Source organism: Prosopis cineraria, unplaced genomic scaffold, assembly GCF_029017545.1.
Source record: "Prosopis cineraria cultivar Desert tree isolate PC_DT_omini unplaced genomic scaffold, ASM2901754v1 PC14, whole genome shotgun sequence".
Taxonomy (NCBI): Eukaryota; Viridiplantae; Streptophyta; class Magnoliopsida; order Fabales; family Fabaceae; genus Prosopis; species Prosopis cineraria.
In genome coordinates, this window is record NW_026555345.1 from 11,189,826 (window position 1) to 11,204,681 (window position 14,856).

Consider the following 14,856-nt stretch of genomic DNA (forward strand, 5'->3'; position numbering starts at 1 on the left):
ATTAAATTTGTTTTTAAAAATTATCAATCAAAAATTTTAAAATCAATTGTTGAAATTGGGTTTAGACTAATGTTTTCAGAATCGAATCAAATATTAAATTGAAAAAACTAGCAGTTTACAGTTCACATAATCCAACCGAGTTAGACCAATGGTCAAATCGATAACATAATAATTAAATAAAAATAATATTAAGTGTAGGGTTAAGGGTCATCTTTATCCTTAAACTATACACGAAAGGTCACAAATGTCTCTGAACTTAACTATAAGTCAATTTTATTTCTCAACTTTAAAGATTCTCTTTGTCATCACCCTATTGTTTTCTTATTGTTAGGTGACCATTAGTGGGCCCCACATTATATGTTTAAATATTTTTTAATTATAAAATATTTGAGTTGAGGGGCAAAAATTACTCTTAACTTGATAAAAAATATTTAAAAAATAGTAGGACCCACTAATGACTAAAGAACGTTAAGTGTTTTTAATGTCAAGGTGATGATGGAAAAAATTTTTAACGTTGAGAAATAGAATTAATCCATGGTTGAATTCAAGGGCATTTGTGACCTTTTTGTGTACAGTTCAGGGGCAAAAATGACCCTTAACCCTTAAATGTATAATAATATTATAAATTATAATTTTATAATTAACTTGTCAAATATATGTGGATCTTAGTTAAATTAAACATGAGTAGAGTCAAAAGTATTAAATTAGATATGAGTAAACTCAAAAGTATTTATATTTGAATCTAGAGGTGTTTATAGGACAAGACACCGGATGGGAGTGTAAATAAGAGTAAATTTAAAAGTATCTATATTTGAATCTAGGGGTGTTTATGGGACAGGGACACCCCTGTCCCATGTCCCATCCCGAAAAAAAGATCAAGACTGAATTTTGGTCTCATGTCCCGTCCCGTTCTAAAAGTTGTCCCGTCTCATTAGGAGTCAGAACGGCACCAGGACAACATCAAGATATCCTGCCGTCTCGATAAATCAAATAATATCGAAGAAAGATCTGAATAATAATATTCATTAAAATTTTAAATCATATAATTTATTAAGTTTAAAATCAAAACAACACAAGTACATAAATCATAACAATTTAAAATCAATTATTGAATTATATTAATCACAATTATACATTATAATAGCAAATACAAGTGATTTTTAGGCTATAAGAGTAGCAACAACAAGCAAGTTAAACACAACATCAAATCATTATTCTTCTTCTTTAGTAGAGATGTATTAAGCTAATTACTCTTTTAAAAATAAAAGAAAAAATAAGATATAAATAAAATTTATTAAATAGATAGATATAAGAATAAATTATATTAATATAATTAATATATTATAAAGAAAGATATCGTTATGTTTACTCAATATTATTAAAATTATCAATATAAAAAAATTCAATTTTAAATATGAAATTGCAAGTATTGAAATTATAATTGATATAATTAATAGAAGTATAAATTATATTAATATAATTAATATATTTAAAATAAAAAATAATATATATATATATATATATAATATTCGGGACGAGACGGGACGGGAAATCTTGATGGTAATCCCGTGTCCTGTCCCGTCCCGACCCCTTTCCTTTTTGATCCTGCAAAGTCCCATCCTAATTGTTTTCAGGCCGAGACAAGACCCGTCCCGATATTATCCAAAAATATTATTTTCAGGACGATATTATCGGGATGGATCTAAGTTGAACACCCTTATTTGAATCTATAATTTATGAATTATTCAAAAATAAAATTAGCTTTTAGTAGTAACTAATTTTTAAATTTTTTTAGTTTTTTAAATTTTTTAATGTTATGTTTAAAATCGTCTGGTTCTGAAAATCACTTCAATTTTTAGCTCAATAACGGCTCAACTCAAGTCAAATCTAGCTCAATTATAAAAATAATTTTTTGGTCCAAATGGAGCCATTAATAGCTTTGATCGACGATTCGACCATTTGGTTTGATCCAATTTTTAAATCATTGGTTTAGACTATTTAGATTTATTGTAATTTGAAATGAAAATTACATATTCTATTTATGAGTCACTTCTAATATTTTTATTAGAATAAAAAAAATCTTAAATATCATTACTTTGTTTAAAAATTTAACAAGTTTTCAATTTTACCCCTATTAAATATGCATATTTTAAAAATATAATTCCTCTGTCTCAAATTATAAGACACTTTTAGATAAAATCTCACATACTAATAAACTTTATTAAATATACTTAACAACTTTATTTTTTAAAAACGAAAATATAAACTTTCAAAAATACACTTCATTTAATATATTGAAAAGAGAGGGATGAGAATTAAATAGAGAGAGAAAGAGTAATCTTGAAATAAACATATTTAATAAAACTTTAATATTCTTAAAGTATTATATTATATTTTAAATGTTGAATCTTTTTTAAAAATATCTTATAATTTAGGACAGAGAGAGTAATACTTAGCATTATGTAATAACCTTCTCAATATTTAATTGAAGCAAAAAGATAAAGATAAATATAATAATAAGTATCCTTTAGATAGAATTAAAATAAATACTCTCTACTTTATAAATAAGATATGAGGATTAATTAGTTTACAACGTTCTTGACCTAAGCCAATGGCAAAGAAGAAAGTGCATCAGAGTATGACTCAGCAGAAGAGCAGCCACCGGCAGACGTTGATAAATTAGACACTAAATCCATAAAAGCTCTCACTATAAACCCTTCATTTATCTTCTCATTTATTATTAAATACCAACTCAACAACTCCTCCAATCCTTCCCAATCCTTCACTCCCAGAAACTCCACCATCTCCTCCATTGATCTCTTAAAGTCCTCCAAAGGATCTTCTGATTCCAAAACCACCATTATCGGATCACTCTCTTCCACATCATCAACCTCGGATCTTTCATTTTCAGACACAGCTTCGAAGGTTTCCTTGTTGGTCTTGTCTAACATGGATGAGCTTGTGTTGTTGCCATTAGGCTCAAAAAACAACCTCTGATATGAACAACTCAATATTCCACGCACTAACATCTCCAAAGACTGATCACCACCGTCAAAATAATAATAATAATCTGGTTCATCGGTTATTGAAAAACTTACATGGTTCACGTTATTGTCGTCGTCGTCGTTGTCAATGGCTGTGCGGAAAGATAGGGTTTCGAGATGAGCACAAGATGGTGGGGAGAAGAACTGCCATGGATGATGACGGAGCAGTGGAGATGATTGCTTGGTCTTGAACTGTTGAAATATCTCCAAGGATTTACTGTCATAATCGTTGAAGTGATCACCCAGAAGATCAGGTTCTGTTGAGGAGCTTATTCTAGGCTGACAAGTTTGAAAAGGGCTACAGAATATACAGTCGTCATTGTCGTCCATGGCTGCTCGGAACGATAGGGTATTGAGGTGGGCACAAGATGGTGGGAAGAAGAAGTGGCATTGATGGAGCTTATTGGTGTTGAACAGAGATGAAAGCTTCATCAATTTCTTCACCATTGAAACTGATGAAGGCGATCGACGAGGAAGGCGTGACTTTTTGTTTGAGGAGGGTGAATGCATTAATTTTGATCAGCAAAAAGGCTCTGCGACTCTGCGACAATGGTTTTTAAAGCAAAGGACGAGGGAGTGAAGATATTACTGGCCCAATTACACAGTACTTCTTATAGAAGAATTTTGGAACTTATTAATCATCGTTTTTTTTTCAATATTTTTCTCATATTATGAGAGATAATATAATATAAATTTAAAAAAATTATTTAAATGGAATAAAATTAAAATTTTATTTTATTTTAAAAAAATTAATGACTTAATCATCTCTTTTAAATTTTAGTAAAGTAATTAAAAATATCTTATAATATGAACATACAAATCAGGAATATTAATTTTTCAAAAAAAAAACCAATGGATATATGTGCATAATTATATATAAAAAATTTATTTATAAAAGAGTCCCTTTGATCTTGCGTTTGAAAATCATGTTTTTACATCTATTACTCTCAATATAAAAATAAAAAATATCATAAATACAAGAAATCAATGACAAACGATATTTTGTTTCACATATTTCCATTTTATTAAAAAAAATACCAAACCAAAGCAGGGTGCCATTGTATTTGGTTTGGGTGCTCATCAGAGGTGCTTATCACTATAATGAGATTTAAATTATTCAAATTTTGATTTGAATGATCCAAATTTAAACCATTATTATATATTAATTTTTTAAAATAAAATTTTATAAAAATTATAAAATAATTTTAATAATTTTTTATTTTTAATATAGTCTAAATTTAATTTAAAAGATCTAATTTAATATTAAAATTTTTATAATACTATATATTGATTATCTAGATATAGTCCACACAATTCAAATTAACACCAGATTAAATTTAGAATGTGCAAAGGACATCTAAAAAATTAATATATCAATTATAAAAATGTTAATATTAAAATGGACTCTTCAAATTAAATTTAGACTATATTAAAAATAAAAATTTTATTTTAAAAATATAATATATAATAATAATTTAAATTTAGATTATTTAAATTAAAATTTAAATGGTTTAAATTTCATTTGTAACCAGTAACAAAATCAGGTCAGGGTACGGTTAGGCCTTCATGTTTTAGTTGCAAGTTTTAGGTTCATATTATTGAATGGAATTGAATGCTCTTCCTCCCACCGCTCAATGTAACAGCTTTTTCTGTCCTTTTTTTTTTTTTTTGCCAATACAGTTTTCTCTGAGTTGACAGCCTCATTCCTCCTTGTCATTTCTTTTCTTTAAAAAGCAAAAAGACATATTCTCCCTATTTAAAAATAAAAAATATTTTTAATAAAATTTTATCTTTTAATAAAATAATTATATATTTTTAAATTAACTTTATTTTTTTATATTTATTTCTATTAAACACCCTATAATAAATGTAAAATCATTCATTAATAGAAACATTTTTTAAAAAAATAACAAGAATTACACCTTAAAAGATTAAAAATGTCTTACTTTTGAATGGAGAGAATAATTATTAATCCATGTAATCTTATTGTATTTTGTTATCAGTCATTGTTCGTTATTCCACATTGTTATAGTTTTTTCTATCTGTAATATTAGTTTCTTTATTTTTAAATAAAAAAATTTATATACTTAAAGTGCTTGTTTTTAATTAATTAAATCAAGATATGTGTATCTTTTATAAATTATTTATTCTATAATAAATTCTTGTTATTAATATTATTAACACATAAAGTTCACATATCTTTATTTAATTGGACAACAGTATATTAAATATATAAGGAAAAACACATAAGTCTTACCCAAATAAATATGCCTCAATGGATGGTGACGTAACAGTAACAGCATTAAATTAATTATATAATGTGGGCTAAAATGTGTAAAAACTCTCTAAATTTTAAGACAGTTACATATAATTCAAATAAATAACATTTTTTAATTGAATGACATTTTAATTCTCATGAAAAAATAATATAATTAACAATAAGGGATTTTGAAGAATAAAATTAAAAATTATGGAAGTTAATTTTAAACTTTTAAAGGATGATAGGGGTTATATACAAGTATCTCAAAATTTAAAAAAATTGTATGTGTTTTAACCTGTAACAAGCAACTAATGTCATATCACTACTTGACTACACGTCAAACAGAGGTTAAGTTTTATTTTGATCATTTTTACAAACTTCGAACTCCTCTCATTGCTTCTGTTTTGGCTTCGTTTACAATCCCATATGTTTTTTTTTCTGATTTTGAAGCTGCATTGATTGTTTTTTTGGAGTTAATGTTGAGTTTGGAGTTCATTTAGTCGGGCATAGTCTTCAATTTCTTTCGATTAATCTTTATTACCCTATATGTTGTTATTCCCTCTTGTACTATTTATAAGACAAAGAGAAAAGAATTTTTTTTATCTTATTTATAAATTATGTCATTAAATTTTTATCACAAAATTTCTTTTTTAACTCTACGTTAAATATTGGAGAGAAAAAATATATTATTAAAGTATGTATATTTAATATGGGCAAAGTTAAAAATTTATTAAGTTTTAAGATAGGGTTAATAAGTTTTAAGATTTTTCTTAGTACTGATAAAATATATTAAAAGTAACTTATAAATAGGAGTAGATGAGTACTTTTTTGTCTCTTTCTTTCTTATTTTAACATTTAGTACAAGATTTAACATCATTGTTTACATGTCAGATAATTTAACACTGTTAATATAATGTCACATTGTTGTCCTTTGGGCAATGGTGGAGCCAACACTTAAAGTTAAGAGGTACAAAATAATTTAATAAAAAAATTAATATTTTTAAAAATAATAATTATTCTATGACTAAAATTGTAATAACATAAATAAATTGAACATCATTTTTCATTTTAAAAAGATTATATTGAATATGTTGATATAATCTTTTATTGTAAATATGCTTTTCATATTTTATCTAGATTATTAATGTATTATATACTCCCTTCATTCAAAAATTTAATGTATTTTTAACTAAATTTTATTTCCTAATAAAGTAATCACCTACTTTCAAGCTAACTCTATCTTATTATATTTATTCTTATTAAACACCCTATAATAAATATAAAGTCATTATCAATAGGGGCACTTTTAAAAAAAAGGCAATGATTACATCTCGAAAAATTAAAAATACCTTACATTTTTTAACATTCAATTTTTCAAAAAATACATTATATTTTTGAATAGAGGGAGTATCTAATAAGCTTTTGAATTCAAATATTTTTTTATATTTAGTTTAGAGAGTGTAAAATATTAAAAGTTTGGGGTACAGAGTTTCAAAATTTACATATACCACTTGTAATTCAAGGCTGTGGACATATTTAAAGATAAAAGAAGTAATGTTGTGGATGAGAAAAACTATAGAGACCTAGAGTTATAAATATATATATATATATATATATAAATATCAATAACAAAATATGATAAAATTATAAGGATTGATAGTTATGTTTTTTTGCCTTTCTTTATAAACTCCCTCTTGTCATTTCTATGTTTACAAAATACTGTGGCAGCATTATTGTTGTTAGTTGTTGATGCAAAAATTAAAATAATTTTTATGAACTTATGAAAAAAATAAAGTTTCATGATTTAAATAAATCTATTTTCCATGTACTAAATACTCCCCTTGTTTCAATTGATATGATGTTTTTAGATAAAATCATACATATTAATAAAATTCATTAAATACACTTTAAAAATCTTAATATTTCAAAACAAAAATGTAAACTTTTAAAATATTTTTCATTTAATACTTCATTTGTAAAAAAAATCAAAAAGAGAAAATATATAGAAAGGGTAATATTGAAAGAATATTATTAATAAAATTTTATTTTTGTCAAAGTAACTTATATTTTAAAATGTCAAGCCTTTTGAAAAAATGTCTTATAAATTAGGACTAGGGAGTACTAGGTAAATGGAGCAGCTGAAATAGTTTAAACTTAACGTCGTAATTTCCAATCCTCTATACTTATTAGGAAAAATGACAAGTGAGAACCTTGTAAAAATATTAGTATCAAATTAAAAAATTTAGAACTAAAACATGGTAGAAAGAGTACAGAAATTTAGGAACGTCAGTGTTAAAAAGTTTTAATTTAATATTAATATTCTTACAAGGTCCTTATTCATCATTTTCCCTACTGACTATGGTCTATAATGTAAAATATTCTCTATAAATTAATAAAAAAATGCAGGATATTTATATTTTGTAGTTTGAAAAAGTATCATTTCATTTTTACCCATGTATTATATGTCGGACATAATGACTTGTGACATTATGTGTTAGTTGAAGTTTTGATGATGACAAATATAGATGAGTTAAATATTCTTATGCCTAATTGTTTTTATATATATAGAATAGTTAACTACATCTATGGAACAAATGCTTTAAAGTATTTTTACCTATATTGTTTCATATTACATGAGATTTGAAAAAATGATTTGTGTGTATCAAAGTTATTTTATACTATCATATTTTTTCTTATCTTGAATTGATTCTATATTCAATAGTGATTCAAAGTATCATCTTTCATAACTTGAATATATGCATATTGACACTTGGACTAATCATTTTATTCATGATATATCATTTAAGGTTATTTAAAGTGAAGATGAGAGTAAGCATGAAGAGGAACAAAGTTTAAGTCATCATTTGCATGTTACACTCATTATTGAAGAATATAAAGATAAAAAGAAGGATGATTCAAAAAGAGTTTAAGAAGAATAAAGACATTCATACAAACTTGGATACACCTTGAAAGCCTTAGACTTAATAGGTATAATATCATTAGGCTAGAAGTCTTTATGTTAAACTCATTGATTTAGATATAAAGTATTGGCTTAAGATATCTTAAATCAAAACATGTATTTTAGCTATTAAGAGAAAGTGTGAGATATAATCATGGTTTTTATCTTTCATCAAATATGTCTCACAAAGTTTGAAATATTTTTATTACTAACTCCATAAAGTTTTTAAATTTTTTATATTTAGTTAAAATGAAGTTAAGTTGAAAAATTTATGATCACTTGAAGTCTAAGTTTTGAAATGTGAATTGTGCAGAAAATCAATTTTGACCTTTGGTTATGTTTCATGTCATATCTCTCACTAAAAAAATTATTTTAATATAAAACATATTTCATTTAAAAATAAACTCTAACAGCTTTTCAATGATATTTTATCTATTCAAAATTGAGTTATATTGAGAAAGATATGAACTTTAGATGTTGAGTATTGAGATATTGATTCTGCACAAATTTTAGTCTTCACCTTCATCCACTCTTTTGATCATATATCAAAATATACACTGAATTTGAGTGTGAAAATTATTTCATTGAAAACTATACTTTAATATCTTTCCAACAATGTATAATTAGTCAAACTTAGAGTTATATTGAGTGACTTAGGACATCATGAAATTATGAGCAGTGAAGCTGCAAAATCAATTGTGAGAGCAGCAGTCAACCACACGTGATTTAGCACCTGTGCAAAAATTTGTGTGAGAGCACTTCTCAACCACACATGAAAATGCATCCAGAAGCTTATTTTCACATTGAATAGCCTCTGTATGCTCAATCATGTGTGAAACTACCCATCTTACTCGAGAAATGGCCTCCAGAAGCTTTATTTTCACTAAATAAGTTATATAAAGCCAAATCACATATGATGCACTTCCAAAACTCGCTTGATATGTCATTTTTGCTTGAGAAACCTTCAAAACATGCATGATTAGCACTGGACACTCATAAGAAAATGCGCCAACGGCTATATTCACTGTGTAATATCTCTAAATAGTCATTTGATGTGTCTAACACATATTTCACTCCATAAACCTTAAATTTAACACTCCAAACTAATCTTAAAAGGAGATTAACCTCAAAAATAATCAAACTATGAAATTCATGATCCTATTACTCTTGTTATTTGAAAATCATTGTTCTTGAGCCAATATCATTAATATATTTATCATTTGAGTATTAAAGCTTCATTGTATTCATCATTACTTTTAGAGAGAGTTTCGATTGAGTAATTAACATACTAAAAACCTTTGTAAAGGTGAGGAAGAGATTTTTCTTGGAATCAAGAGAGATTGTTCTCTTGAGAAAAGAAGTTTACTAGTAAAGTAAGTTGTTATAAAGGTTCACAAGTGCCTAAATTAAATTTGTAGATGTACTGAGGTGGCAAACATCAACTCAAGCTTGTGTTATACTAAAGAAATCTCAAGTAGTTGCTTGGGAATTGGATGTAGGCTCAAGAGGAGGAGCTGAACTAGGATAATTCATTATTTGCAATCTCTCTTCTCTTAACTCTTTATATTTCCAACAACATTGATTTATACTATGTTTTAGTTTGTAAAATTGAAATTGATTTATCTATATACTTTTACTCAAATATGCATTTAGAGATTGGTTCTAAACATTCATACACATATTGAGCTTGAAAAAATAACTTTAGCATTCTTACTCATAAAGTTTAGAACTTAAATTTGTTTAAGCCTTCTTTTGAACACAATTTTATTGAAAAGTTTTAAAAGAATTGAAATTTTTCCAAACACTCAATTCACTCCTCCTTTTGGACGTTTTGCTATATCTAACATTATATAATGTGAGTTGAGTAATTATGTATAAATTGTAAGTGCTAGTCATAAATAAAGGCAAATCTAGAAAAACAAGTTTAATTTTTTATGAGATCTAAATAATTGAATAATATACATAATATATGTTAGAAATGTGCTACTTCCTCCAGATAAAATATAAGAGATTAGTAACTAATTTACAGTTCTAAAAAAATATTATTTTTTTAGTTGAAATGTTAATTTCTTAAAATTTTGTACATCTTTTTAATTATATCATCATTAAATACCCTATATGAGAGCCTTAATAATAGTAATTAAAATTCTAATGCATCATGTTTTCAAAAAGGGTAATAAATGAAGTAGGTGTGTAATTGAAAAAATAATAATAAAAGTTACTAGATGTCATATATTTTGGATTAAGTAAGACTTTTAAAAGATATCTTATATTATTGTTAAGAGGAAGTATGTTAAAGATAGAAAGGAATACATTATAGAATTCCAATTTTGTTTAATAATAATAAAGACTAATCTTGGATATAGAGGACAAAAGGCCATATCATTATTCATTAGGTTTACTCAATACACAAGAGTTGAAAATTGAATTCAATTATAGCTAAACTGAATTCAATTATATTATACAACTTTTTCTAAAATCTTAACTTTCCTTGTCTATATTGTAGGATATTTTAGGAGAATAATGGTAGACCTAACGAAGATATATATATATATATCACAGATATTCTACAAAGAAACTTTGAAAAAGTTAATTACTTAAGTTTTTGTGAAAGTAAAATCATTTACTTGAAATATAATTTAATTGTTTAGATCATTTTAAAATTAAATCATTAAAATTAAAATTATACAATTTTTTGATGATAAATTATAAATATTTTATATAAAATAAGATAATTCAAGTTAAGAAATTGTATCATAAATCTGTATCGCTTTATTTATTTTTTTTTGTCCTTTCATTAAATTTTATCTATCCATTTAAAAAAAAAGTAATGTTTTGGGTGAGACATCATTTTAAATGGGTGTCTCTTAGAATAATTAAAGAAATGTAATTCTTACTTTAAATGTTGTTTTTCAATATCTATGAATAAAGTTGTTTGCCCAAAAAAAATATCTATGAATAAAGTTAAATTATGATTTGATTTAACTATTTAATTAAATATTTTCTGGCCAAAAATTTAAATTAAATATTATTGTAATAAGCATTCGGAATGTTAAGTCATTCTTTTTTTTTTAATATCGCTAGGTAACTTTGAAAAGTTTTTCTATATTCACATCAAACTTGAAATTTCGTGTGTAAGCTACTATAATTTTTTTTCACTAGAACCAACGTCTATTGGTAAAAAATTCACTCTTTTAAATTTTATTATACTATAGAAAATCTTACAAAACTTCAAATAAAAAAGAATTAATGAACAAAATGAACTTTGAAGTATTGCTCGAAAAACATTCTAAATTTTAAACTTTTAAAATATGCAAAATAGACTTTAAACTTTTAAATTCATAATAAATTAAACTATACTTTTATTTTTTCATTAACTCCATTACTGTTTACCTTGGGCCCCAATTAAATGCTAATGTGGCAATCCTTTTGTTGATGTGTAATTTATTAATTAGTGCCACAAACCTAAAATATTGCCCACATAGCATCTTGGACCCTAAATTTTAAAATTTTGAGCAAATTATTCCCACCGTTTATAAATAAAAAATTTATCATTATGTAGATTAAATTCACCTTAGCATGGTTCACTAAGGTACATACATCGTTGGCCATGGCGAACGATCCATAATTTTGTGAAATAACATTTTTTGTTTTTTTTTGTAGTGTTTTTCAAACGATTAGTATCACATGCTTCTATATACTCCATAACTCTGATTTAGCCTTATTTTAAATAATGTTTATTTATTTAATGGTGAAAACTTGAGATTTCATTGGAAAAGAAATTTAAATATTAGAGAATTTTAATTAATTGGTTAATTTGGGTTTTAAATTCGTTGATGAAATCATCGAATTTCGCATCCATCGTTTGTAAAATCCTATTATACTTAAATTTCTTTTCAAATGAAATCCTAAGTTTTTAACATTAAATAAATAAATATTATTTAAAATAAGACTAAACCAGAGCTATAAAGTATACGAAAGTATAAGATATCAATCATTTGAAAAATATTACAAAAAAGGGCAAAAACATCATTTTATAAAATTATGGATCATTCGTTACGACTGACGATGTATTTACTGTGGCGAACCAAGCCAAAACTAATTTAGTATATATAATAGTTAATATTCTATACATAAACGGTTAGGGTAATTTGCTCAAAATTTCAAATTTCAAGGCCCAGGATACTACTCTTGTAATAATTTAAGATTTGCGGTGATAATTAACAAATGACACATTAGCAGAGGACTATCACATCAACATTTAACTGGGCCCATTGTAAATAATAATGGAGTTAACAAAAGGATAATGATAGGGTTTAATTTAATATGAATTTAAAAGTTTAAAATTTATTTTATATATTTCAAGAGTTCAGGATCTAGAGTGCTTTTCACGCAGTAATTTAAGATTCATTTTACTCATTAACTCAATAAAAAAAGGACAAGGCGAAAGCACACCTTAACGGCTCAACCCAAAAGAACGAAATGGATGTTTAAGGGTTATTTAATTTGTTCTCATTTTTTATTTTTAAAAATTGTTTTATAAACTAAATTTTTAAAATTAATTTTTAAAACAAAATAAAAAATTATTTGATTTTGTTAATTTAAAAACAATTTAGAGTAAAAAATCCGCTAGTGATTAATAATAGTGACCTATGGTAATGATTAACCATAGTTAAAGATAATTCATAATAATTAGATGTAGTATATTTTAAAAATAAAAGGACAAAGAAAACAAAAACATCTCTAAGTTTTTTTATTTTTAAAAGCAAAAAAGTAAGAACATAATGGTAGAGAGGGAAATTATGGGCATATTTGGTTCTTATTTCCAAAAGCCGGTTGTTGTTTTTTAAAACCAAAAATTTTAAAACTCATTTGGATAAGTTTAAAATTTAATTGTTTCTAAAATTATTCTCATTTTTGTTTTTAAAAACAAAAAAAATAAATACGTTTTTTTATTTCTCTTATTTTTAAAATAAATTACATTCAATTAATAAAAATTATTGTCACTTTGACTAAGTATTGTCATATGCCACCATTATTAACCGCGGGCAACTATCATTATTAGTTGATTTTTTAAATTTAAAACTATTTTTAAATTAATACAATCAAACATATTTTTTTGTTTTTTTTTAAATATAATTTTAAAAATTATATTTCAAAATGAAAAAAATAGAAATACAGCCAAACAACCCTAAATTATTTTAATTTCTTACCTTTTTCTCTCTTCTTGTTTATGATAATGATAAAGAGCGAAAATATGAAAAATTAAATAGACATTCTATTTTAAAAAAATCATTTAAACTAATGACACATACTATTTTATTTGATTGGACTTGTGCAATTTTATTAAATACTCTGTCTGGCCTATAATATAAAACATCTTCTAGAAGTTTTATTTGGTCTAGAATATAAGGTATCAAGTAACTTTTATAATTATTTTTTCAATCATATTCCTATTTCATTTATTATTCTTTTTGAAAAAAAAATGATGCATTGAAATTTTAATTATCATTATCATTTATCAAGACACTTATATAAGGTATTTAGTGAAAGTAAACTTGAGAAGATGAAATTTTAAAAAATAAAATAAAATTTTAACCAACATTTTTTAAAACTGTGAATTAATTAACAGTATCCTGTATTTTGGTCCAAAGAAGGAAGATAATGAATCACGTGATACTCCTATTTCTTGCAAAAGTTTCTCAACAACGTATCTTTGAGAAAAGGAAGGTAGAGACAAAGAGCTATGTATGCTTTCTACATTTATTAGCAACTTTATTATATGTTTCACCAAAACATACCACATTGCATGGGTCAAAGGACAAAATATAACCCACCAAAAAAAGGACAAATATATGATACTTTTTTTTATTAAAACAAATATATAATATTTTAATATGTTGAAGACTACACATCGTCACCAAATTTGATGATCAGGTTTCAAATTACTATTGCCATATTTGTCACCTACTCACCTGATTGTTTTTCCAGTTATCATAGTATTCTTTTTAATTCGTGGATTTCGTGCTTCTTTGATTAGTATACATAGAATTTATCACTAGCATCTGAATAATGTCATTTCTAGAAAAGAATAAAAACTTTAGTGAACAAATGTTTATTAGGGATTGGGTTTTAAATGAATTAAAATTTTGGAATTGAGTTGTGACCATTTGAAAGAACTTTTAAATGATTCAAAACTTTGAGAAGCAAAAGATTAATTTTTCCACTAAATAATAAATTTATGTTAACATTTGTTATCATGCATATAATAAAATTTCAAACAATTAAATTTGTTATTTTATTGCACGTCCCACATTTTTTTTAAATATTGATGATGATTATTGAGTTAAGAAACAAAAATATCTATAAACTTTTTTTGCCCCCAAAAACTTCTGTTATCTTTAAATCAATAATAGTATATAAATACCCATTAATTTTATTACAAAAAAGCCAACCCTTTTACCATGTGAATGTGGTACAGATAATAATGATTGAGGCTCTTTAAATATCATTTCAAAGTTTGATACCTAAAAGTATGCATGGTAAGCACCATTTGAGAGAAGACAACCCCTTCATGGTGCTCAAATTATTCA

The 14,856-nt window shown here is 25.1% G+C and overlaps 1 protein-coding gene across 1 annotated transcript; it reads right to left on the reverse strand.

Moving 5' to 3' along the window:
- Positions 1-2,591: 2,591 nt before the first annotated feature.
- Positions 2,592-3,449, reverse strand: LOC129292581 (transcription repressor OFP13-like). Its single transcript, XM_054930153.1, has one exon. The coding sequence runs from the start codon at positions 3,372-3,374 to the stop codon at positions 2,604-2,606; it is 771 nt and encodes a 256-aa protein (XP_054786128.1). The 5' UTR covers positions 3,375-3,449; the 3' UTR covers positions 2,592-2,603.
- Positions 3,450-14,856: the final 11,407 nt, after the last annotated feature.